At 46.5% G+C, this 27,351-nt stretch overlaps 1 protein-coding gene across 17 annotated transcripts in view; it reads right to left on the bottom strand.

Moving 5' to 3' along the window:
- BACH2 (BTB domain and CNC homolog 2) overlaps positions 1-27,351 on the bottom strand; it is a 191,670-nt gene that overhangs the window by 70,515 nt on the left and 93,804 nt on the right. For 13 of the 17 annotated variants that reach the window (XM_066994521.1, XM_066994524.1, XM_066994523.1 and 10 more), the window contains one exon: positions 17,037-17,187. The exons of 1 other annotated variant lie outside the window; for it this stretch is intronic. Coding sequence is in view for 2 of the 16 variants with exons in the window: in XM_048049500.2 (XP_047905457.2) it covers positions 7,729-7,761 (33 nt within the window). In the remaining 14 variants the exon portion in view is untranslated. Of the gene's footprint in view, positions 1-7,728; positions 7,922-7,946; positions 10,058-10,092; positions 10,891-17,036; positions 17,188-27,351 lie in introns of those variants that run through there. 3 more of the 17 variants (XM_066994534.1, XM_048049501.2, XM_048049500.2) reach the window with 3 other exon arrangements.

Genomic DNA, 27,351 nt, shown 5'->3' with positions numbered 1-27,351 from the left:
CTCAGCAGCAACACAGGGCCACTGAGATGCATGTGCTTTTGTATTTAACAACGCAGTCTGTAGGAAAGAAATGTCTTCCAGTGACCACTGTTGGGCTGGAAAATCCTTCAGCATGAGATAGGATGGTGGAAAGAACAGCTGAATGAATCATGAGAGAGCAAAAAAGCTGTGGAACGCCCCCACACTTTTCCATCTGAGATGAGTAAAGGTCAGCCACATCCAGGTGATGCTACTGGAAGCCCCAGACAGACAGAGAACCAGCCAAGTAGGAACCAACCAGCTCCTGTCCAAGAATCGAGCAAAGTCCCACAGCACAACACAGGAAGGAGAAGTCACCACATTTACCGCAGGAATAACAAAGAAAGGTGAGGCTGGCAGCCTTACTCTGAGCAGAGGAACGATCCAGCCCAGTCACTGGGAGGAAAGGTCAGGAAAAACACAGCCAGATTTCATAGCCATAACACAACAAAATCTTAGTTTTCCGCTGGTCTCACAAAACCTTCCTGTGCCCTCGGGGGGCAAACACTGCCAGCTTCTGGGGAGGGAGCTGCCCTGCAGCCCACGGGAATGGAGGTAGGACACACACCGGCATCGGCCAAAATGTGCAGCAAAGGAGCAACCGGCACCTACCCTATGTCAAATGGCAGCCTCAAATGCTTGTGCAACGATGAAGCATCAGAAAAAGCCAAGTGTGAGATGAACAGAAACATGCTCTCACATCCAAAGCCATCTGTCCGTATTTGCTCGTTCTTGTTGTTTCACAAATTGACCTACTGTTCCAAATCGCAGATTTCAGAAGTAGCGCTGGCTGAAGGTATTACCAGGAAAAACAATCAGTGTCAGCTACTCGGTGTCACTGAGGAATTATTTCCAGGAGTCTAATGGCGTGATCACAGAAGCTGGAAAAGCAAAATCCCAGGGAGGGGGAAGCCTAGATTTGACCGTGAAAGCTGCGTGCAGGCTGCTGACAGCAGCACATGCTGGAAAGCCCTGTCTCCAGCGCGAAAGCCCACTCAGATACAGTAGCAACAAGCATCAGGACAAATATTTGACAGCGAAAGTGGTGTTCGCTTTTTCCAAAAGCAGATGAGAAGTTTGGCTGCTCGTAACAAAGACCATTTCTGTTTTCAAGTACAAACGGTGCGTGTCAGCCATCCTTTCCCTGCTCTCCAGGCTGGCCTCAGAGCAAACATGACCGTAAAACCCAGGAGATCCCTAAAATCTATTTCTGTACCAAATAAACAGCTAATGTTCTCCCATGACCTGAAAATCTCTTCCACTGTTCCCAAAGAATTAGTCTCCCCTCCCCGTACAAAGATAAACTTCCTCTCCAAGGTAATTTTAAAAATCCTAAGTCGGTCTTGTAATGGCAACCCCGTTAATTTTATATCCCCAGAGACCTTTACCATCTCTCCCTGTTGAGGTTTTCCACAAAGCACCCACATCATTTTGCAGACTTTCGAGCCCTTGATTTCCTTTAAGATAGGCGTGCCTTTGTCGGACTGGCTGGTTTCATTGCGTGCTATAACTGGTGGTCAGCAAAGAGCCCGGTCGCGAGGATTTCAGGGTGGATTTCCCCAGCTCTGCCAAGGCAGCAGCTTTCCACGTGTCCTCCCCCACCACAACGCTCCCTCTCCCTTTGAGATGGCGAAAAGGAAAACTAGGAAACTCAACAGATGGCCTGACATCCTCTTCCTCCGAAAACCATCGCTGCTGCAGCTCGATTAGGCAATATTTCAAATATTTCCGCGTGTGCCAACAGCGTTATTCATGACTAGGGAAGATTAGGAGAATGCTTTTGAAACTCCCCCATAGGCACGCTGTTTGCTACAGCCTATTCCTGTTGAAAGATCTCTTCTTTTCCCTACTCTAAATCCAATGAGAAAACTCGTCTTTGCCAGATTTAAAGCTGACAGGTGGTACATGCATAATTAAAGATGACCTAACATGGAATGCTCTCATTCCTGGCATATTATCAGACACTTAAGCAAAGCAATTATCAGTAGGCAATCTTTTCTGTCAACAGAGATGGGGTGAAACATTTCTTCAGTCATGAAGATACTGTAACGATGATACATATGTATTTGCAAATACTTATAGCACGGTAACATAGGCTAACATCTCTGTTACCTCGGAGAAACGTCTTCACCCCTTACAGTGGGCTGCAGGCACCTCCCGTTGCATGTGCAGGCTCCCCTGCACTACTTCCAGGGGCTCACAGCACTCACCACACACCTCGCTGCCCCTATTTTCAGCAGCCTGACCTCTTCCCCCGATCCCCCCGCAGTCCCTACAAGCCCTCCCTTTCCTCCCCACCTATTCGTATTGTCCCTTGGTCCTTCCACCTGATCGAGCTGGTACTCAGTTGGTCTGTGCCCCAGGAAACCTCGCTCTCCTGATTTCAAAAATAAAAAATAAAAGCCAGCAAAACCCCACAGACCTTGTCCTCCCTCATCCAAAAGCAGACAAATCCCCCACTCCTCCACCAAAACTCTACAACCAAAGCCTCCACCAACCACTCCCTCACAGCCCCTCTTCTTCTCCCTCTGCGGCAGGTCAGGCGTTGGGCACTGCCACGCTCTGTTTTTCTCCTCCTACAACTGTGAACACCCCTGGGGAGCAGCTGTGTCCGTCACACCCCACAGCAGCCCGTGCCCGTGGCCAACAACCTCGCCTACTCTTGCATCACGTCCCGTGACAGGGACGCTGTCCTCTGGGACCGCCGCGGTAGGTGGCAAGCTCAAGCCGAGATCAGTCGGGAGTTTTACGTGGAAACAACCCAAAAAGCTCTGCTAGAACTAGGAATATCTTCCCCGCTTTTTGGTTGAACAAGCAGATGGCACTGCCTCCCAAAATAGTAATGTCACCCATGCATTGAAAAAGGCAGAAACTTTTTAACCTAAACTCTTAAAATGTTTCCTTCAAACAGTGTTTTGCAATGAATCCAGAAAGTGTTCTGTGCCTTTTTTTTTTTTTTTGTGGCTAAAAAGGGATTTTTATAGAAGGCTCTTTTGAGGAAGAAAAACAGAGAGAGGAAAAAAATAATTAGGAAAAGGGAAGCCTAAAAAAGTGAGTGGTTTTCTTAATTTTGGGGAAATTATGATTGTGAGAAGTATTATAAACCGCAATTACACACACACACACGAGACTGCACTTTACCTTACGAAAGAGCTGCTCTTAGGGTATAAAATTGCTTTAATATTGCAGACAAGTGTTTTAAAAAATGGCTTATGATAATGGATTTTCAAAGCAGAAGTAAAGCTGCTTTTCCTTGAGAATAGGGCTTTATAGAAGGGAAAAACTCCACAATGCCAGTGGCGTGCATTTTGCTGCATTTCACAAGATCTCTCATTATTTAAATTCCTATGTATTTATGTCATACGTGGATAAATGACCTTATTGTTCAGAACATGTCTTTATATGAACATCTCTGCTGTTAGAAGTAGTGTTATTTTGCGTTCCCCCCCCCCCAACCCAAGTCAGAACAAAAGTCTCTTTTACTGCAGTTTTGGGAACTTCATGCAAATGGCAGTTTTTACACATCAATCGTCAGTTTAATAACACTAATGATAAGAGGGGAATTAACGGTAATGGGCTGGCTTTTTGGCACGCAAATCGGAGTTTGTAGAGGAGTCTCTGCTATGTCAAACTTTATAGTCTTGTGTTATCAAGTGTTAGCCATGACAATTAAGACTAAACTATTGACTTCTTACCAAGCTGGGGTTACTGAACCACAACTTCCTAGCACAAAGATTGATTATTTAGAAATCCATTGTGCAAGATAGGAAGAGATAGCGATAGCCTTCTGGGACAGCAGGGAGCCATTTACAGAGCAAAATAAGTTTGCCAGGGGATACAAATCTGTCTGAACATGCTCAATATCTCTCCCTGTTAGAGCAACACTGGCTAGCTGCTTTCTCAGTTTTCCCTAAGGTGCAGAGTTTGGTCTTTCTTTCTTCCACCCCATCCTTGCAACAGCAGCATTTGAAGTCCAGTCCTGCACCCGCTGCTCACGAGCGACCCCAGAGACTTCAGAGGTGCTGTTCACAGGGGCTCGTGCTGCAGGAGCAGCGAGGGAAAAGGCAAACAGCACCATACACACCGCTAAGGCAGCGAGAGCAGGCGGCTCTTCGAAGGGTTGAAGGACCAGTATGCAGAGCCACGCTCTGACAACGTGGTGAGATCACCACCGCAGGAACGGTGCTGCATATGAGGAAAAGCCTTTGCTTTCCCAACAAGCGAAAAAAGTAGATAAATCACAAATGTCAGCTTTTTGGAGTTAAGATACCACAGTGGAAGTGAACAATGGCAATTTTTTTAAAAATACACATGGACTAATGCAGAAAGAAACAGACTGCCTGGCTACAAGCACTACGGATGGGTGCTTAACCAGGCACAGAACATCCCACGGCAATGATGATCTAGGGACACGGGCATGACAAATTACATCTCTTCGATCTGAATACTTTCTGTCCAGACAGAGAGACAGACACAGTGCTACACCCTACGCCACCCTAGCCCAGTTCTAATGCGGGAAGTACTCACACCAGGCACGAATTACACTTTGCTTCCTCCCACTCATCTTTTGATATGATCAGGACCCACCGATGAATTGCTCTGCAGCTGAATCCCATCCCACATTGGGCACCTTCTTTTCCACGGATGCCTTACTGCTTTTTCACACGGCCTATACATTTGATGCCATGGTTTCTAGATACAGGCTGCAAAGACTGAATCCCGTATCCTGAGGAAGACGGGACACTTCCATGGATGCTAATGCAGGCTACAGGAATACAGATGGTGGACTTGCTCCTTAGGCTGCTATTATAACAAATGGTTAAATAATGCCAGAACAGACAAACTGTGGAATCTCATTTTTTTTTTCCCAATCATGAATTCTCATTTGGACCAGGTCATAAACTACTCTTACAGACATTATTGTACCACTAAAAGAAAGGACGCAATTAAACTTAAAACCTATTCCTGTTCCTGTGTGAACTGCAGCCTTCCCAGGGGAGGTACACTTCAGTTTGACCATATTTCTTGGTTAACACAACTTGAAACAATATTTACAGGTGAAAAAGCCTACACTGTTGCCTGCAAGTTTAACTGGACTGCTTGTTCATCATCCTGCCATCTGCAGGGTTTGCTGCGAATCAGAAGCTCTCTGCTCCTAAGAGTTTTGGAGAAGAGAAAGGAAGCATGCTCCATAATCATGCACATTCAGTGGCAGTTTTCATGAATAGCTAAGTGGAAAAGGAAGTTTTTTAGCAGTACAAAGTCTGCTGCACTTTTACAAGAAGCCCCAAGGCAGGCAGGGCTTATTTTGTGCTGCAGGAATGAAACGTAGCCTCTTTAGGCAGAAGCTGTTTTATCATAGAGTCCCCCAAAGAAGAGGCATTTTTAGAGAACCGTGGGAGCTGCACTGTCTCATCCATGATAAAACTACGAAATGACAGGAACTTTTAGGTGATGTCTGTGTGTAAGGTCAGCAGCAGAGGAGCAGGTAAGCCCAGTCTCCGGGCTACTGCCCTTGCGAGGTCACTGCAAAATAAAAAAGTGAGAAATAACAATTCCACCCAACATCTGGGGGAAGCAAGGTGGTGTTCATGGTGGGTTTCACGTGGGAAAGGGTGCGTGACGAACAAAACAGAGTGAGGAACACGTGTATGACCACCAGCGCATGGGCGCACAGGCCGACATGGATGATGTCTCTGGATTGTTGCTGTCACCGTGACATTGTGTTCCCAGCTGTTGGCATCTCTGACCTTGCCGTGCTGTCCGAGTGCCTCTAAATGAGACCATAAAGCTTGCATCCCATGATCTGTTGCTGCCCACCACAATCCAGCTGGAGTTGCAGAGCCCCTGGCACTGCTAGTGAGGACGGGAACAACCTTCCTCCCTCCACAAACCTATGCCAAAGTTACCTCATAATCAAAATGCAGCTCAGAAAGCAAGTCCTCTGCCAAATGAAGAAATGCACGGAGATCACTGCCTGAGCTAGGAATACATGACTAGCTTTTTCCCAGGTCTGGAAGAGTCCCAATTCCTGCCCCAACAACAGGAGCCGTGTGTGCTGACTCCTTGCTTCAGGCCGGTGTCTGCTCTGAACAACAGCTAGAAAAATACTATTGCTTCATCAATACATTTGTAATTCAACCAAAAAATTTAAAAAGCAACCGAAGGGCTTTGCATGGTAAACATCAGAAAAACACTGCCTTCCAACCCTGCAGCCAGTTGTTCTGTAATATCTCCTGCTTTGTGCTGACAGCCTTTTTTCCCTCCAATCATTCAGACACAATGCCTTCAGGTCTGTCTAAGTAATGTAATTTACTGGAGTGGAATTCCCTCGGTACCTTCTGCAGCACTCAGTGACAGTATCATTTATACTCTACACTGTCATGCCATGACACTGACACATTGGCTTTCATCCCTCATTCAGCGCAGAGCGTGCAATTTCACCTTCCATTGTGCCCTTTCGCAGACTGCGCGCACAAATTTACTCCATTCATTCCTAATTACAAACCTCTGCTGAAACGCTCTCATTAGATTTGTATTCCTCCCTCCAAACGTCAATCTTTTTTTTTCTGAAAATCCCACTTTTCCGGAGGATCCATCCATTAGCAGCAACCTCCCCGGCATTCCTTTAACCGAGCGCATTAAAAGTGAAACCGGCGGAGCGGAGATGCACTTAAAATGCGCCATTATGGTAAATCTCCCTCGCAAATGTTTTTTTTGTCTTGTTACCCGCTCGCTGCCAGGCGGTCGCCCGTGCCTGCACATCGTGGGGTAAAGCAGAGCCGGGGCGGCTGCTTCAAGGCAGCCTTTGTGCGCTGGCAGAGCGGGGCACGCCGTGCGAGAGCCCTACAAAGGGTTTGCGACGGCGGCGGAGGAGGCTGAGGGCAGGCTGGCTGCTGTGGGAAAGTTAAGAGCAAAACAAGCTCGGGGGTTCCCGAGGTGGGAGACACTCTGCCAACAGGTTGCGAGAGCTCCTCGGCTGGAAACCTCGGTCAGTCGCACCGCCTCGGTCTCTCGTGGCAATCCTAACCCGTGCCTACAGGCAGGGCTGCTCGCTTCAGCCGCGCGGAGAGCACAAACGTGCAGATCACGCCGAGCAGCTCCGCGAGCGGTTCGACGCGATCAAAAAAGAGAACGCGCCGTCTCTTTCGCAAAAAGGTAAACACCTTAAAAATGTCATCGCCATACAAGGGAAAAAACTACCAGCCCCGCGGCGCCTACTGATGGTTGCACAAGGCGTCCCGGGTGCCACCGCTAAAAATAGGCCGCGTGGCGATCCCCCCCCACCCCCCCACCCCGGGCGAGCCCTGCCTGCCTCATCCCGCTGGAAAGTGCCGAAGCGACGAGCGGAGCACGAGCGCCGTCGCCGCATGACACACACTCTCCTGGCCTTATCTTCGTGAGCGATCACATCTGAGCTCATCTGCGTCGGGCGCAGCAGCGTGTGTATGTGTGTGTGTGTGTGTGGGGGGGGGGGAACCACCCCTACATCTGTGTCAAAAAGGGAAAATTCCACAGAAAAAATGACAACAAACGCTTACGCCGCTTGTCGGCAGCTGGTCACCTACGGGATTGAGATGTGCAGATAATTGCAACAGATGTAACGTGATTCCCTGCAGAAAACACCACCACGGAAACTAATTATTTCTGAAGTTTTTCCCCGTTCCCCCCCCACACCCCCTCCCCCGAAATATTTAAAACCTTGATTACCGCGTGAGCTCTCGTGCCTTTTGTGCTTTGCATCAAGGCAGGAGCCGGTCCGGCGGGCGGGCGCGCGCCGATGCGAGAGGAGAAAGGCGCATTTCAGCGAGCAGGCAGGACCGAGGCAGCAGCCACACGACACGCGCGGCGCTCTCCTTCTACGGAGAGGGGGAGGCTCGCATTAAGGTAATTCAGAGGGATTTCGTATTGCATAATAAAAGACTCACCACCGACAGCATCAATATTCCATGGAACAAGCGCGTGTGCCTCTAAGTGCCTCCAGCACACCACATCCTCTGTGCAAGGCGGCGTTACTCAGAGTGAAAACCTATTGTCTTATGTAGCCCAATTCTCAAGTCAAACAGGAACACTTCTGCGACACCGTGAAGCCCGAAAAACCTGGAAACGTCATGAAGCGCCAAGAAAGCTGCGATGCTCGGGCTGACACACAACTGAAAACGAGTTTTGAGCCTCCCTCCGTTACCTTCGGTTCCGTAGCTCTTGAATAGATGCTCTCTCTACTCGTCCATTACACGAATTACATCAAACCGAGAAGCCCGAGATGCACAGGCACACTCATTCTCTGGAAATGCCACAACTGCTTAACGAGTGAGGCAGGGACAGCACCCAGCCTTACACCACCAAGTTATGAATTTCCCTGCAGATGCTGACAACGTCTCTCTTTAATGTTTCTCTTGGCCACAAGCTGACATATCAATTAATGTGGTCATAACAGATTTAGTAGCTCAATATATTTCAACTAATTTAGCGAATTCCTAACCGGTGCAACTACCTGGAAAAGCCACTGAGACAGCAGATTTCAGTACCATCACCCTAAAACTAAACCAAAAGGATTTTACGTGTCGAAAGTTAACACTGAGAATTTGTTTCTTGGTGCTCAGCAGATTTGTACAGATTTCCTTTTTATTTTTTATTTTATTTTTTCCCAGAAGATTAAGCTCTGGATGAGCAGTTCAAGTTATGCCAGAGACGTTTTGGAGGGCTGATTTTAAAGATCTTTCAGTCCTCTCTAAAGCTGTTTTTTCCAGATCACAGAACAATTCCGCTTCCAAAATTCTTTCACCACCACCTCTTACTTATGCACTAAGCCCAACTTTTTTTTTTTAAAAAAAAAAACACAACAAAAACCAAAAAGCTGATGAATGAACACAGCTAGACAACACTGCAAATAAACTCTCTCATTCCAACAGACACATTTACAAGTATTCAAACACAGGACTCACCAGACAGAGATGAAGCTGCATGCAAGCCAGTCATCAGAGCTAACAGAACGATTATGCTTGCTTTACAAGTTCTGAAGCATTTGAATCTTATTTTTAGTTGTACACAAAGGGCAATAAATGGAAAATCTTATTGTAACCACTGCTTCTTCTTGGCCACCCACACTTCCAACACCTACAGCAAAAGTATATAAAAGCAAAAAACCCAGAACTCACGGCTCATCTGAACAAGGGATGCAAACTAACTAATTGCTGTTACTTTTTTTCCAATTTGTATGTAGAGTGTCATGATATTCTGTTAACCATCACCGACAGATATTCACGCAGCGTGTATCTCCTACGTCAGGGATCCTGTGGGATTTTCATACTTGTAATTAATTGCTTTCTCTCAGTTATCCGATAGAGTTCCTCTCTAAGTTAGCTAACCACTAATCAATTTTCAAATGAGGAAATACAGAAGATGCCTCTCTCTAACTCTCAGTTTCTCCCCCCACCCCAGCCCCAATTTAATGATGTACAAAGAGTTAATGCTTCGCTTACCTGTGAGAAATTATGCTCAATACTCTACCCAGAAACCGGCAATTAAAAAAAAATCCCTTTACACTCATAATAGTAGAAGAACTTCAAACAAATTGCTGTCAAGGATGATTTCATTATGTTTAAATCCACTTTACTTCAAGTTGCTTTGCAAATTACTTTTTAATTTTATCCATAAAACTCCTGTATCTACTACAATGCTGGTTTACCCTCCTCTCCTATGCCTGATTCTTTCCATTTACCCAGCTCTGCAAGGCAACACAAGTATGAACCTAATTATCGTCTGAAAACCTGCAGAAAGCCAACCCAATTAGCTGAGTAAAAAAGAAATAAAGAGAAAAGGTCTGTCTTAAGACCAGACTAAATATGAGTATAGGTGAGGCCACGTCTGGAGATGGGGCAAGCTGACAGTCTGCTGTCATTAGTTACCTCGCTGTCCCTGGAAATGCACGGCATTGTGGCCAGGAAAGCATCCACTGCCACGCTCGCACTTCTGAACTCTTTGCAAATGACAACAGGAAACCCGTCCCATAAGCTCGCAACGCGCATTTAACCTCGTATTTTAAGACAACGTGTCAGCTGCAGGGAAACGCACCTTCACCTGCCCTTCGCCTGCTCACCGATGGCCAGCTAGAGACGTCTTCCAGCCCACCATCTTCCAGCGGCCGGCACCGAGCTGGGCGTGCAGCCGGCGGCTCTGGGCGCCCGGCACTTTACGCGGCGCTGCCGAAATCAGGTAAATGCCTTTCTGGCGACGATGTGGGGCGCAGGAACGCGAGATGGGCGCCGTAGAAGCGCAGGTATCTAAGTATTATGAAAATAAATGGGTCATACACCACTGAGCTAACAACCACACCACCCCCAAGCCGGGCGCGTAATGACTGTGCAGAGCTCTGCCAGAGGGAAAGGAGAGATTTAAACAGCAGTGAAAACAAAACTGATGCGGTGAGATGGATTTTACTTTTCACCGGTTTGGGTTAGAGAGAAAGTTGAGCTCACCGTCACCCTCTCGCAGTGTTTTACATTGAAAAAGCTCGGCGGCGGCAGGTAAGCTGTCCTGCGGGAGGGAGGAGAGCAGGCAGGGTGCTGCCGCCCGCCCCGGGGCCGCGGGTCGTGTCCCCTGCGGCAGGAGGAAGTGCCGGGCCGCGGGCCGTGACTCAGTGCCTCGGGCTGACACACACACACACAGACACATGCACACAAATGTACACGCACACGCAGCCCGTCACCTGCGGCGGCACAAAGCCAGCCGCACCGCGCCGCAACGCCGAGTCAAGAGGCGGGGGGCACCGCACGCCTACACGGCGCGTCCACCTCCGGAGCCACGATCAAGGGCCAAACGGGGACAAGCGCCAAAATAATTCATCTTCTGATAGCATATCATATTGCAGATATATTTTATATATATATATAAAATTAACCGACGTATTAACAGCAAGCGCTTATCAAAAGCAGCCTCTGGTCGCCCAGGCTGGGCATCCAGGCTGCCTCAGGTCCAGTGACGCTGGCAGTGCCAAGGAGCATCTGGCTGCACCAAGGGACTGCCGCAGCGATGGCAGCAGTCACCGGCTTTACATATTCTCAAAGGCAGGCAGAGGGAGAATCTGGTTAATTAATCAGATTAATTAGTTGAGAAGAAGTTTTCTCCTGGATGGCAGCACTGGGTGAGTGATGAATGGATGGGGAGTAGACTCACAGAAAAGGACCTGGGGGTGTTGGAGGATGAAAAACTGAGCATGAGCTGTCAATGTGCACCTGCAGCCCAGAAAGCCAACTGTACCTTGGGCTGAATCAAAAGCAGGTGGCCAGCAGGGCGAGGGAAGTGATTCTCCCCCTCTCCTCTGCATTCGTGAGACCCCCCTGGAGCACTGCATTCAGCTCTGGGGCCCCCAGCACAAGAAGGACATGGACCTGTTGGAGTGAGTCCAGAGGAGGGCTACAAGGATGGCCAGAGGGCTGGAGCACCTCTCCTATGAAGACAGGCTGAGGGAGTTGGGGTTGTTCAGCCTGGAGAAGAAAAGGCTCCGGGGAGACCTCATAGAGGCCTTCCAATATCTAAAGGGGACCTACAGGAAAGCTGGGGAGGGACTCTGTGTCAGGGAGTGTAGGGATAGGAGAAGGGATGATGGTTTTAAGCTAAAAGAGGGAGATTAGATATTAGGAAGAAATTCTTCACTGAGGGTAGTGAGGCCCTGGCACAGGTTGCCCAGAGAAGCTGTGGATGCCCCATCCCTGGAGGTGTTCAAGGCCAGGCTGGATGGGGCTTTGGGCAACCTGGTCTGGTGGGAGGTGTCCCTGCCTATGGCAGGGGGGTGGAACTGGATGGGCTCTGAGGTCCCTTCCAACCCACGCTACTCTGTGCTTCTGTGGAAACGCTTTTTGTTGGCTGTGAGCGCAGAGCCCGGGGGTTTTGCCAGGGAGTCTGTGGAGGCCCCTGTGGTGGGATGTGCCCAGTGCCAAGCACCAGTAACGGTGCTGGCAGCATCCAGCCCTGCCTCAGGGCTGGCAGGCACAGCCCACCACCCACCACCTGCTATGCCAGCACCATCAAACAGGTAAGAAAGCTCCTTCGCCACCATAAAAATGGCATTTCCTGCTGACCGGTGTCAACCCTTGGACTTCATAACCAGCCCTCAGAAAGTCCACAGGCAGATTCCAACCTCCAACAAGAAAACATCCTATAAAAATCATGACGCCCACGTAGTAACATCACTGCTGCCACCGTTGTGACACAGAAAGCACCCTGATGTGACAGTGACACATGCCAACATGAAAATCCTCAAACACCGGCAGCAGAGCTCGTCACAAAGAGGAGTTGCCCATCCTTACAGATGAACCCGTGGACGTGTGGCAGCCCCTGCCAGGACAAAGGCCCCATTTCCAAAATGATCTTGCATGTGCTGTGGGAACACCAGCAGTGTCCGCGTCCAGCGCTGAGTGACTGTCTCTCATCCCCATCTCCATTATGCTCCAAGTCAGACGTGGGCACTCCCAAAAAAGTGATCCTGAAAGCCCAAGCTCCGTGCTACCACACAAAAACACAAACACCAGAGGAGAAGCGGCCTTTATTTTACAAATGATATTTTGTGGCCGATACGACCGCATCTCACACCAAAGGCCAGTGGTGACTGCTCAGTAAGATAAGAAAACCCCTGTCCTCGGCCACAGCCATACTGCCTGGGAACAGCTGGGTGGGATTTGGTAACCAGAGTTACGACTGTTTGGTGAGTAGGTTTTCACAAGTACGTGACATCATCTTCAGAAATTTGATTTCCTTCTTAATTCAATAAAGTTACCTGACCTTTCAGAGCGGATTTTAAAAAAGATAACATTTTTTCCCAGTCCCTGATGGTAGGCGGATGACACCAAAATCTGCATCTTCAAACTTTACATTATTTACATCTGCCTACAGATGGTCGCAGGACAAATTTCAAGAAATCTTTTTTAAAAAAAATGAAATATTCTGAAGAGCTCGTACCTAGCAGATATGAATTTCATGTAGTTTTTCTGAGTTTGAGTTTTGGGTTGGATTTTTTTTTTGAACAAAGCACTTAAAGGCCCTCACTGAATTCTCAGCACGGCATAAGTAGCACCAATTAGGACAATTTATTGCGCTCAGAATGCCATTGATTGGTATGTTATTTTTGCCGCTTGTAAAGGAAAAGAAAGCGGGGTAAAACAAAGCGAGGAGTGGTGCGAGGGTAGTGTTGAAATCGCTGTGAAGCGCCGTGCGGCTCTGCACATCTGCGGGAAGGCCCCGCGAGTGCCCGAGCATCTGAGCAGGGCCCTGCACGTGCAGTGCCGCTGGCGATCGCTCACGACCACGACCCAGGAGCCGTGTCTCAGCCAAGAGCACAGCTTCTCCTTAATTCCTGCACTCCCTCATTATGCACACGGTCTATCCTCGCCGTGATTAACTCCCAGGGGACCAAGAGAAATGTTTTTTTTTCTTATCTTCGCGCATGTACTGTAACGGCGTTTAGCAATCTGCTCTGTCAGAACAAGGGAGAGGACTTCTGCTTTAAATTAAACCATCAAGAGATATTATTTTTACAGAGATCACATCAAACAGAATCCTACTAGTATTATAAAAATGGAATAATCAATGGAAGAGGGGAAAGGTATACGTGCTTACTAAATACACTGCACCCCGGGAAAAGCAAGAACAATATGACTGTTACAGCTAGGTCAAGCTCTCTCCAACAGGGCTAATTAACAAGGGAAAATTCAGTTGTTTTTTTTTTTTTTCTGTTGGAATTGCTGTAACAAGGTAATTGCTACAAGCAGAAGTTGTTATCAAAAAGCCAGACGGAGGGCTTGTGAATAACACTGGGAAACCAAGGGAGCACCTGACGGCTTGCCCTGCGCCCAGCTCCACCAGCACAGGTCCGCTCGTGCAACCGCTGTAACCCCAGCTGACAACCTCTGAGGTGACGCCTGCACCTCCAGGAGTCGGAGCACGCGGCATATTCCAAAGTTTTGGTGTACCTTGAGCACACGGACACAGTAAAAATAAGTAAGGAAGGCACATAGCTTATGACAGCTTCTAAATCCTTCTGCTTTTCAACTTTATTTGGTTCTCAGCCATGGCTTTACTCTTGGAAATGGAGATTTCTGATTATTCACGGCATGAGAAACAGCAGGACAAAACTTCCTATGCACTTCTACCAGCTTGCTTTGGCTGCGGACAGGGAATGAGTGTTTTTCTCCATTTATGTCCATCCAGTTTCTGTCTGCTTCTTCACATCTGCTAAGAAGGATGTCATTTTTAAAGTTAGTTCCTCTGAAAGGGTTTTTATCAGTGAATTTGCAAGATGCCTCATTACAGGCTTTTCAGAAATCATGAGAAAAGCCTGCAAAATTGTGAATAAGGCTTCCAAGTCCCATGACAATGTTGCTAAGTAGGGCTAATGAACAAAGGGTTGTTTCTGCCTGCCTAGCTGTTACAACTCGTATTTTTAAGTTTCCTTCCCTTAAGACAGGCACTAGGAACATGTTTCAAGCGAGATCCAAAATTCTCACACAGTCAGACGATGCCTGCTATTGGGGGTCTGTCTAATAACTGCACCATCTATTGACAAGCCCATAACAAAATGGCAAGACTCTCCCTTTTCCAGAAAACAAAATCAAAACAACACCTTCTAAGGTCTCTTTGACAGCAAATTCCGTTTCTACCAATCCTTTCTCCATTGCCTACAGTTTCACTGTTATTTTTGCTGATAACACCAGAAAATGTTGTCTCTTCTCTTTAAAAATTGACTTCCCATAAGCATTAAAAATCCTGCACTCCTTTTGCAATATAATTTTTGTTTGTTTGTTTGAGTGCTACTTGTAGTGTCACATAAGCAAACAAAGTACCTCATATGAGGTATACTTCTAACATAAATTCTTTGGTTCCAAAATACAAATTTTTTTTGAGAAGCAATATTACAAATTGATTCCTAAGATTAAAAATGGTGTTAGCAAGCATTCAAGCAAAACTGGCCAGAACAAGTGCGGTGGTTGACTTCACCCTCCTGCCCTGATTAGTCATTAAGCTGCAGAGCATGAATTTATTACTGCAGTGAAAAAACAAGGGCAGGATGCCAGCCTTGCTGACCAGCATGTCAGTGCTTATGTCAGGAGAGAAAGAGGAAAATGTTCCTTCTTTTACTTTCAGTTGCAATCCCCCATATCCTCCCCCATCTTCCAGTGTTTTTAAAGAAATTCCCACTTCTGTCCTTTTGCCGCTCGGTAGCTGCGGCTTGGAAACATTCAGACCCCACAGTCGGCATAACAAGATTTAAGATCTGCGCGGTCACTGGACGGCAGATGTCCTTATAGAGGCTGGGGTGAGTCCTGCGCCTCGCACCAGCGTGACCGCTCATTCCCCAGATTCCCCTGTGGTTTTTCTGGTGGTGTTATCCGACCAGCTGCCGGCTGTCACCTCTGCCCGGGCAGGCGGGAGTGCAGAGCAGGATTCAGATGCATGAAGATTAAGGAGCATCGCTGCTACTTAAAGGCAGTGTGGTGTGAGCTGAGCAGCCCCGGCTCTGAAGCTGGGCGACGGGTTTTGTGTCCGATTTCTCCTCCCCTCCATGTTTTCTCTTCTGTTTAGAGTCCTGGATTAAGGCACAACTGATGCTGGAAACTGCTAGACAGCACAACGCTGTGAACCACAATTCTGAATCATCTCTGGTTCAGATGGTATTTTGCCAAGCTGCTCTATGTCATCATCCAAAAGACAAAAAGCTCCCAACCACAATGGGATTTGCTTTTTATTTATAGAAAAAAAAAAACGAAGTTGTACTTAAGCCTTTTTCCCAGCTTGGTGGCTCTGGGGTGTCCCATCCTCTGGACTGCACAGCCCACCACATCCACGCCATCCTTGCAATGCTCCAGAGACTCCTTCCATCCACAGATCCCTCCCAGGACTGCTGACAGGTTTAAAAAGGGTCAAGACAATTTCTCCCCTCTAGAATAACCCACTGACCCCTTCCCAGAATGACACAACATGCAGCCTCAGAGGAAGATTCAGCCACGCTGGGGGTAAATGTGTGCACGGCACCACAGCCACTCCCCATCCTGGAAGGAAACATCCACGCACGTAACACACACCAGGAACCACCCACACGGGGGAGGTCAGAAGGGGTCTTCAGCCCCCTCAGCCCCTAGTAAATCTGTGCACAGCTTCCTCCACCCCACCCCAGCCTGTGCAGCCAAGCACAGTTCTTCCCCCATCAGTCACATTTTCTGCGTGCGTTCAGAGGCACGTACAAACATGCCGTGCCCATGCCCTGCCCCTCCTGAGCGATGAGCGTGCAGGGAGGCAGTGGGATTTCCCCAACAATCGCTAACGAAGCTGCAGGCTCCCGAGCCATGCTCCTGGACAGGATGACCACCCCGCGATGGCAGTGTTCTTGATGGCTGTTGCTGCTGCGTGTCAGCCCTGGCTTTTGCCGGGGCAGCCAGCTCTGTGCCCCACGCAAGAAGCTCACTGGAAGGAGCTGGAGTTGGCAATGCAGGCACTACTGATGCTTACGGAGCCTTTCAGGGCAGCAGTCTGAAAGGAGAAGCAGCACAGCGCCAGGGCTCCTCCGAGGGAACCGTTCTGGAAACCACAGCAAAGGAGGATGATATGGATTTTATGATGGGAAAATACGGGGATGCCCACAGTCCCGCTGATGGCATCCAAACTCACACGGAGCACGTGTGCCTTCAGCCCAACACAGCAAAGTAAATGCACACAAACGTATCCAGTTGTGGAGAAAACCTACACGTAATTAGGGGGATGGGGTGAAGAGAAGCTATTTTAAGTACTTTTTGCTAAGGTTTACTATGGCAGCAGAACACTTAGAAAAGCCTTCAAAATGACAATCACCATTTAAGTTAAAAAAGCAAGAAACTACTTCAATAACAATTTATTCACCACCTAATGTTTGCTGTTGAATTACAGCTTTTACAGTATTTTTCTAAAGTATGATGTTTACGGCCTCCACCTTGCCTCCCAAAATTCTTTTTTTCTTCTTTAAATAGAAAGGAATTTGAGTCATGACTTACATGTAACTTTTCTAGGTTCTGCGCTGGCTAAAATGTTCTCACGATGCAGGGAACAGGATCAATGGAGAAATTAAGAGGCTACAGCAATCCATTAAGAAGTGGCCCTCCAAAGCTTTGTAGGGCAATGTTCTGGAAACTCAGTGGTATCAACCTAAAATAAAATAAAGGCAGCCATTAAAAAATTCAAGCATTGACTCCTCACAAAACTCCTCTGTTTTTTCCTTCCAATTCTAAATACAGTTAGTGTGGGGGCATTTTTTTAACATAGAAGGTCTTTATGTCAAACATGATAATTACATTACACCCATAACGTACCTCTTAGACTGCAGATACATTATAACAAAGACTATGTTTTTCTTGCATTGGTGTAGCACCAAGACAAACAAGCCCCCAAGAATTATAAAATAGATACTTCTGAGATCATTCTAGCAGATTGTACCGTAGATATGCGCATGCTCGTGTACACGTACTACGAGAGCTCTGCACATCACACCAGGATGGAGTTCCGACAAAAACAGCAAGTTGATCTAACGGACTTCAGATTAAGTAATACTGGCTTTTGTCAAAGCTTTGGTTTTATCAAGGAATCTAAGTCATTAACATCATAATTGTCTCTCGGTTTCTAGTTTATTGTGGGTAGCTTCAGAAAAGAAAAGCCACCAGTGCAGTTTGGCACCCCCAGGTCAATGCAACGCGTGCCATGTTCCCCCAGCCGTACTGTGGGAAAGCTACTGCAAGCCTGCGTCAAAACAACCGGAGAGGGAGTACAAGGTTCACGTTCCCGCAGGCAATTCAGCGTGCTGCTGCTGATGCACAAGGGCTCGGACCCCGGGGAGGAGGCACTCGTGTCTGGGGCGGCCCGCAGGGAGCAGCGCTGGGGCTGGGAGAGGTGCAAGCACCCAGCGCCCAAGCCTCAGCATCGGCGCCCAGCCCAAATCCCACACACCGCCCGATCCCAAACGCCCCAGAAAAGGCTTCCCTCGTTTACCAAGGAAGCGGTCGTGCTCTGAAGTGGTTGGGGAGGAGGCTGGGAAGGAAATACTTGTGGAAGGAGAAGTAATTAGTTTTAAGTTACAGGGATTTTCAAGCTGAAGTTGCACCAGCGACGGTGCCCAACACTTTACTGCTTTCTTGGAAAAAAAAGTGCTGGACTGCTCGAATAGTATTTACTTGACTGAAGATGCTGATTGGGAGTGAAAAGGAAGACAATTTGCTTTTGAACAGAAGGGGACAGTAGCAGAACAAGCAGTGGCATATATGCATCTTCCCAGGATCACCCTACGGGTTGTATCTGCAGAATTACCACCAACTCAGGCTAGATAAAAGGGGGAAGAGGTGAGGAGAAAACAAAGAAAAAAAATATGGCTTAGACTTTTTATTAAACTACTACCATTTTTTCTGTGATTTGCAAAATGAACTTTTCAGTAAAGACTTCTGGTTTCTTGAGAAATGTTTAGTGACTCTATAAGCAAGTGAAAAAATAACACAAACTGCGAAATGAAAGTTTTTTTTTTATTTTAATAAGTATACAGTTCTTGATAGAAAAGTTCAATACTTTTTGAATGCTGATGTGACAGCATTCTACTCCGAGCCTTGTAGAGGACTGGATCTCTTAGGAAAAGCAGGTTATTTCTTCTGGATGGCACCCCTCTAGGTGATTTACAACAGATGCTCAAAATTGTACTACATTTAAGCATTACCTGTAAGGGCACTTGAAAAGAATCATAAGGCTACTCTAAGAAAACAACGCTTGCATCTCCTCAGTTTATATATAACTGGGCATAACATTCATTGACAGACTGTAAGAGGACAAAATATTTACTGTCACAAATATACATTATCTAAATTGCCTATAAAACTAAAAATATAAACTGCAAATCTGTTCAGTCATAAATCACCCCTAGAACAAAAATAACTGCTGTTTACTCAATAGCCAAAGGAATAAAACCAGGCAAGTGTCTGCTTTTTCAAGGACAAGTTATTTTCTGAGCTAAAATTGCACTTGCTGTGGCGTATCAGAAGAGAAGGAGAATAAACAGAAGTGGGGAAGAGGGAAACAAAATAAAAGGAGGGGAGGAGGAAGACTCAGTGCCACACTTTTCTGAGAAGGTGTGATTGATGTCCACTGCTGTAAGAAAGCATGAGGCTGCATCCCAAACATTTCATTCCCTTCTGCAAATGTCTCACTCTGTATCTTGCCCCATGCTCCCTACATAGCCTTGCCCTACACAGGATGATCCAGACAGCATCAGGTTTTACACATGATCTAAAACATGAAAGCAGGAATCTCTCGGCCGAGGGGTCAGCTTAGGGTAGAATGAAACCTAAGCCCCTGCCTACGCTCGACAAGAAGGCTGCTTCATGCTTTCCATTTCATAAAAGCATTTCCTTTCTGAAACAAGCCAATTACTAAAAGCATAAAAAGAATACATGAAAATCGAGCTTATATGGAATGAGGAGCCAACAGTGCCTCTAACGAAGGGAAGTTTCAGCACTTTAGAAAGCTGGCTGGCCAGGCATGCAGCACAGGAAGAGCTGGATGCTGCGCAGGGACAAAGATGCACTCTTCACTCAAACCAGACATGCTTTTTTTTTTTTTTTTTTGTAACGACCTCTTGCATATTTTTCAACCATGTTACCTTTTCTCCCCCTTTCTTTTTTTGATGGCCTGGGGGCTCAAGTTAGCATCAAAGAATGCAAATGCAAAGCAAGATGCACAAGAAAACCATGGCTGTCAGAAGGACAAAGGAGGCTGAAGGACTCTTTCCTGCAAGAAAACACTATCCAGCCTGGATTTGTCTTATACAGTGGGTGTGTTTCAAAGAGAGGTTGTTGTTAATGTAAAATAACAAGAGCTTTGACGCTTAGGAGGAAGAAAACTGATAAGTTCCTTGGTTTGCAATGAGCAAACCAAGAAAGATGATTTGAGAAGAATGAGATGAATGTACCTGGGTTATTACTCTGGTTAGCAGGGAAGTTTTTTCAAACCCAGAAAATAGTTCAATCACTCTCAAGAAAGCCAGCGAAGTTGGGCAGACAACGAGGAAGGGGAGCACCAAACACACAGTTGGGTTAGCATACACATGAACGCTCACAACACAGGATAAAATTAGGGCTAAGCGAAATGAACCCACGTGACAAGATGTGCTGGTGTGCTTCTTACAGGCAGGAGAAAACAGTATTTAAGGAAGGCTGCACACCAGAGAACAGGAAGAAGAAAGCACAAATGTGTAAACAGAACCCGTGTTTTCTAAAGTTATGCCGCACTTGATAGAGCACAATGTTTGCTACACAAAAGCTTGTAGAAATCAGTTCCAGTAACATCAAGCAAGGATCCTGGTCTGTTACACACAATGCTACGAGAGATTAGCAAACATGCTTTCTTCACATTTTGTGTGTTTTCAAGCGAAGCTGAAGGATATTTCTTTCTGGTTGAGACAGCTTCATTGTAACATTTGTAGTTTGCAACTGCTTGAAGGATTGCCTGAGGCCGAGAAGGCACTCGCAATCCTCCTGACATCGAACACAGGATCTCCCCTGTAATCTGTAAATTAAACCCAAGATGATCTTAATACCTATGTCAGAAAAGACGCACAACCTGCTTCACCTATCAGTGCATTTAATTTCCTCCTGACAGCCCAGGTGGTTCTTCCAGAGAGAAGCAATATGCTCATCCATTGCTCCCACGTGTGCTGATGTGCACAACGTGGACCGAAGGGGCCGGAGCAGGGAGGTACCCACCAAGCGCGCTGTCCCCATACCTGGGCTGCTTGTGTCACCAGTCAGTGGAGACAGGATCGAGTTGTTTGTTCAGACAATAGCAAAACTACAGAAGTCAGGCCGCCAAGAAACCACGACCAAACTCGTCAGAAGATGCAGCACAATAATCGCTGCTGACTGGATGAAGGTGAAGGCAGCTTCTGCTACCCCACACTGTAAGGAATCCTTCCACACTCTGCAGGCTGGATTTTCCCCAGCTGCACTTAACAGCACCAACTGGGCTTAAATGGAAAACCCTCAGAGGGCCTGGGGGGGAAATTTTCCACCCCCTCCTGTCTTCTGGTTGCTGTTATCTCTGTGACACATCAGCCAGGCTGCGCTAGGAGAGGTGGGAGACGGCGGTTCACGGGTGGCAAAGCACGAACTTTTACGCCTTTTTATGTAAAATCTGACTGACTTCAACACTGGAATATACTTGACTTAAAATAAAGCCACGACTGAAAACATTTCACCTTGGAAGTATGACCCAGCTAGATGTAAGAGGAAGTTAATATATTCTATGAGACCTCCCGCAAACAATAAACATGTTACCAAACGGCACAAGCTGATTATTTATGCCTCACACAGCAAAGTACTAAAAAAAAACACAACATAAAGTAAACCAACACATAATAAAAGTCAGTTTTTGATCAAATCCACTGAAAATGCAGGTATCTGGCATATTTCTCCTTAAAGATTTTAGTTAATAAACACGCAAACTGGATAAAATGGGATAGTTCATCAATGAGGATAAAATTGCTGTCACGGAGGCTGGAATCTCTGAAAATGATACTGGATGTGCCAGTGCTGAGTCTCTCGGGTAAGGATGCTTCCTGTGGCAGCAGTAAATGACGCAGTTCACTGGATTTATGCCCCAAAGCACGTGAACCACAAGAATTTATGCCTGCCCTGCTGAAAGGATGCTCCCGCTCAGTGCTCTGAACAATTATCACAGTCAGACTTTTACTGCTAATTTCTTTTTAAAAATGCAAAATGAGAAAACAGTTAACATGCAGAATGAAAGAACGGGCCACAGTCAACCACAAAAACTCCCCATAAGGTTCACCATGTGGGAAACAGATAAGTAAACGCTGTGAAAGATGAACAATATTTAAGTATTAACACAAATGTTTTTTTTGGGAGGGTTTATCTGGCATCTCCATCGGTTTTCCTCTGAGCTCTAATACAAAAATAACTATGTCTGACTGTGACTGGGAAACATGGCAGCAGCTCAACATTGCTTCCTTTTCTCTTTGTACTCAGGAAAAAAACCCACCATCTCACAACTTCAGGCAAACTGATTTTCAGGTGAAGTCAGAGGAGCGTATGTCAACTCAGAAAGTTCAGGAGGTGGTCTGAACCCATTAGGGAGTGAAATGAAGACAGATGTACTTAATGCGAGGTCAGGAGAAATAAGGAGAGCCTTTCTCCAAGATGTACACCGCACAGTATCATATGGAGTGAAGGAATTATATTTTAGCTCATGGAAATGCTGAACAAAACAACCGCACATCAAACTGTCAGGTAGAAGGCGCCCAGTTTTCAAGCTCCAGCAGTGACCACTTCATGTGAGAAGACAGGTGCTACAAAAAGCCGAAAGAGAGCTTGGTTTATTGAGCTTGGATTCCTCCAGGAACCCACCTCCCTTTCAGGTCACCAACCCCACCAAGCAGAGGCCAAATACTGCTTTTCCTTCTCCTGTGGAGAGAACCAGAAGCAAAAGGGGCTGCAGCATGTAGAGTGGGCCACAAGCACCTCACGCACCCCTGTGCTGATGAAGGCACGTCTCCATGCGCCTGTGGAAGACGTTAGGAGAACAGGACGATGTGGTGCCTCACATCAAGGGCCTGCCTCTTAGCTTCCCCATCTTCATGTTCACATGAAGCAGGGGAAAGTCGAAAGGGATTAAAATGTTCTGTGAGTTATTTTCGCCTGCCGTTGCAAACAGAAAGGAGAAAGGCAGAATCATATGGGAAAGAGGTTCAAAAATACATTCCCTCTCGTGTGAACTCAAGTCTGTTTAACAAGAAAAGCCAGCAAGGCCACGCACAGTAATGCTGAGAAAAAGGAAATGGTATTTCATGTTCGCCAGAGTCATAAATCTTACCAGTGAGTCTCTAACGGCAAAACGATGAGCAGGGGAATTTTTATACCCAGATAATTGGTTGCAAGTTGATATCAGGTTTACTGTGCCACGCACATGGCACACGTAGCACCAGCGGCGCGCCACCTCCTCAGTGCCCAAAGCACCGCCTGAGGTTTTGGCTGCTGCTGGCTTTGCCAGGAGATGCAAAGCCAAAACTCCCAGCCATGTTTAAAAAAAAAAAAAAAAGGTTCAGTGAAGGTGGGTATTTCTGCTCCACAGAAATTCTTTTGTGGGGGACACAGAAATGGGCTTTCAGCAGGGAAAATGAACTACACTTACAATGCTGGCTCCTCTGCCATGTGGGATGTGGATTAAGAGGATGCAGACAGAGGACCTCATCCCACCATTAACATCCTGGTCTCTGGGGTGGGCACGGTCATGGACACTGCAGAGCAGGCACGTTGGTCAGGGTAAAGGTCAACCCACCACAGCAGAAAAAGCAGGCATGCATGAGGAAATTCATGAGCCAGAAGAAGGTGCGGAGGGGCCTCACAAGGACTGAAGTCACCAGGGCCTTCGCGCCACCTCTGGTGGGGATGAGGCAACCCGTCACACCCCTCTACCAGCTTTCGTTCCTCGACATCTTGTTTTGCTTCAGAGTGTAGCCAGGCACTTCCACTAATGGCAGACATGAGGGAAAACTCCACTGCTTCTCAGTCAGACCCTGCTTCCAGTTGAAGAAGACTTTCGGTTTCTAGATGAGAGGATATCCAGGGGCAGCTGTGCTGGCAGCTACTTGCCGGTGAGCACCCCAGGCACTCCTGACACTACCTCCAAAGGAACCAGCTTGGTCTAGAGGAGGTCTGGGAGCATTCATCCCCAAAAGACTTCCCTATGGGGCCCATGTTAGAGAAGGGAACGGAGAGGACAGCGACTTGCTCCTCTAAGACTGGCTGTGAGAGACGTAGCAGAGCAGGGACAGCTCACCCCTTCTGCATCATGATCTCCTTCCTGCCCATCTTCTTCACTCATTTTTTCCCCCCAGCCCTTTGCAGATACACCACACTGCTTGGTCACGCTCCTTTGCTGGTTCAAAAGAGCTGGAGACCGGTAAGGCTACGGGGCAGACCAGCTCCACCATGCCCACAAGCTTCACCTGCATGGGATTGAGCAACAGCTCTCCTGTGCAAGGCTTGGTTCTCTTGCTACCATATGTTAAACCGGCAGACCGGTCTGTATTTACTGCGTTAAACTACAATTATCTTTTTTTTTTTTTTTCTTTTAATCCCTCAGCCTAATGGTATGCAGCTGCCACAGTTTTCTTTCAACATATCACTGGCTCTCTTTGAGCTGATTATTTAGATAAGGAACCATAGCCAAAAGACATGAAAAGATGGGTCCAAATTTAAAACTCTCAGCTGAGCAAAGAATTTCATTCAAAGAACTGTACAAAGGGGGAAGGGGGAGGCTCACAACACAAACAAAGGTTTTGTTTACTACTGATATAAACAGCTGAAACACTCCCTGTCACTGGGTTTAAGGATCAACGCACAACGCACTCAAAGCACTGCTGATGGGTATTACAGCTGCCACACAAATCTGTGTGAATGCCAGTATTCGTGTCATTTTTTTTCCAGATGGGAATTGAGGGAAAATCTCCCAATGAATCTCACTTTACACTGAAACAACCTCCTTGTGATGTAGAATAGCTCCAAGACAACAGCCCCTTCAACTGAACTGCTGCTGCTCAGCAGGTTTCTTTGGATAACAGTGTGGTGTGTTTTTTTTCCTCAATTCAAGACAGTTGCATGTATTTGCTTTTATTCCTAGCATAATGTTTACTATTCTAATCAGAACATTCTGTAATCTCGTTTAAATGTTTTATTATTAATTGCTACGCCCCCCACCCCACCCTAATAATTATCCTCTGGAGAGGTAAACAATTCAACACAAGTTACTTTAGCTGAAGCCATGAATATGCATTATTTATTTATTTAGGTAAACAGTAATTAAGAAAAATCACCCAGACCGTCTTCTCTTTGAAATGAACACTACTTCACCAGCCTTGCCATGGGAATTGCAAATCCCTTAAACACATATATCACTTTGTCCTCCTCCGCTGTGATTTTCATTTGAGAGCCTCAGAACACGTAACAGCAGCCAGGGAAACAGCCCCTACGTTATCTAAGGCCACACAGTGCGTCCAGAGCATCCAGACTCGCTCTCAAGGATGAGCAGTAGGTGCCCAGATGCTGGCAGAGAAGAAAGAAGCAACATTTGAGGTGCAGAATGAGAACCAGAATGCAAATACTGGCTCCGTACTTACAATGGTATAAGCACAGCTCTCCCTTCTTCACGCTCTCATGCTCTTGGGATATCCATAACCCAATACACTGATTTTTAATGTGGTTTTTTTTTTTTTTTTGCAGCAAGGCAACCTCTATTAACACCACAATGCTGACAGTGACCCCTCTGCACTGTCCTTCGAGAGGTACAGAGGGGTATGTCCTGGAAAACTGAGGGGCTGGCAGCACCGCTGCCTCTCAGTGCTAATGGGGTGAGTATTCAGCACCAAAATGCAACCAGCTGTGCAGAAGACAGGGCAGCATTTGACTGATGGAAACATTTCGATTTATTCATGTTGGAGAAGGGAGATACCCCCGTATGCTGCATATATAACTTATGCATTAGGCAATAAGAAGCTGAGTTGCTCCATCCAATTCCACTAGTGTGGATTTCTTCCTCAATAATACATGGCCTCAAATATTCCAACATCCTGTCCTACCTAATACTTCTACCAACTTATACTGAATGCCATGACAGAATCAGACAGCACTACAGGCAATGAAACCATTCATGGGGAACTCATTGTTTTAAACCAAAAATTAGACATGTCAGGCAGTCCTGACATGGTTGATCATACAGCCTAAGGATCCCGCTGGCAGACACTACAAGAAAGGAATCAAAATGTCTCCCAAAGACAAAGGGATTTTCGCATATCTATAATTAATAAGTAAATAGATAAAACTGCGGTCTGGGCTTTGTTTCAGTTTTCAGAGCTAATTTCCGGCCACCGTTCAGAGAAACGCTTTGCATTTCAATTTCTGAGTCACCCGCTTTAACAAGTGCACTTGCTGGAATTACTAAGCACGGGATCTGATCAAAATATTTTGCTTTCTGAATCAAAGTTCTTTTCATTTTTATTGATGTGCACGGATCTATGAACGTAACGTGGTGACTGGCAACCTGGCTGTGTGTGGCTACGGTCCTGGTGTACGATGCGATCGGTCAGGGAAGCCCTCTCCCAGCGGGCGCCCGACATCCCAGCGAGGCACGGGGACACGTCCTCCGCTCCGCACAAACACTCAGCACACGTTGACGCTGGTCTCTGGGATTGCGATCACAAAATGACACACGCTTCCAGAAACATGTTTGAACATCAGGTATGAATGAAAATCATTCCTGAAAAGAATCTGTTATGAAACCGAAAATCGGAGACCGCTGCAGTGTTGTGCCTAAGTTGAGTCATCAGTTCCCTTTATAGCCTAATAATTGACACTGCCTTGATCAGAATGACTGATCCGAATGTTGCTTTGTGTTTGTGTTTTTTTGTTGTTGTTTTCTTTTTTTTTTTAATAGATTTCCTATGTAAACAACCTGCCTGTCATCTTGCAGAAGTGTTTACGTTTGCCAGATCACGGGAAACATCTGTCAAAAACAGATTTCACTCTCTCCAGTCAACTCGGTACAGTCTGAAACAGACTGTACTACAAAGAAACCAAAAACAGGTCTTGTTACGGAAAGAATACGCTGCCAACTCTCAGTGGAAGCACCGATTTTACTGCATTTTCTTGGCATTAAATGCTGCGAAGATGATTAGAATAGTTCCTTCCTTTCCCTGTGGGATTTCTCCCCCAAAAGAAAGTCCTGGGAATTTAAGAGCTTCTCTTTTCCCCTCTCCCTGCACTTTTCTGAAATGCGGTATCTTATAGGAAGAGACAGATACAAGAAGAATCAAGGTGCAATGAAGTTTCAGACACGTGTACTTGGATAACAGGGTGATTCCCCTTCTGATGCTTCCAGCAAACAAACACTCTTGTGCGTCTGCATTCCTCAGATCACACCTCCCCAAAATAGTCCATTAAGTATTATTTATTTTTGCAACTTCTAAACAGGCAAAGATCAAGTGAGACCGCAACTGCCTCTAGTGGTGTTTTCTAAAGAAAAGGTGACATAAAACTGGGTGGTTGCTTCTACCAGGATACGGATGATGCTAGACAGCCATACTGTGTGTCACTGCCATTTAATCTGCCCTGGGACAGCAAAATCATTAGAAACAACAACAAAAAAAAACAACAAAGAAACTGAATGGAGAAACAGGCATGAGACTTCAAAAAAAACAACCAAACTAACAAAACAAAACACAGGATTAGGCTACACCATCAACATGAAGATGGAGAAGAAACAACT

This window comes from Anser cygnoides, chromosome 3 (assembly GCF_040182565.1).
Source record: "Anser cygnoides isolate HZ-2024a breed goose chromosome 3, Taihu_goose_T2T_genome, whole genome shotgun sequence".
NCBI classification, from domain to species: Eukaryota; Metazoa; Chordata; class Aves; order Anseriformes; family Anatidae; genus Anser; species Anser cygnoides.
Note: the sequence above shows the minus strand (reverse complement) of the source record. Positions and strands in the feature narration are given on the sequence as shown.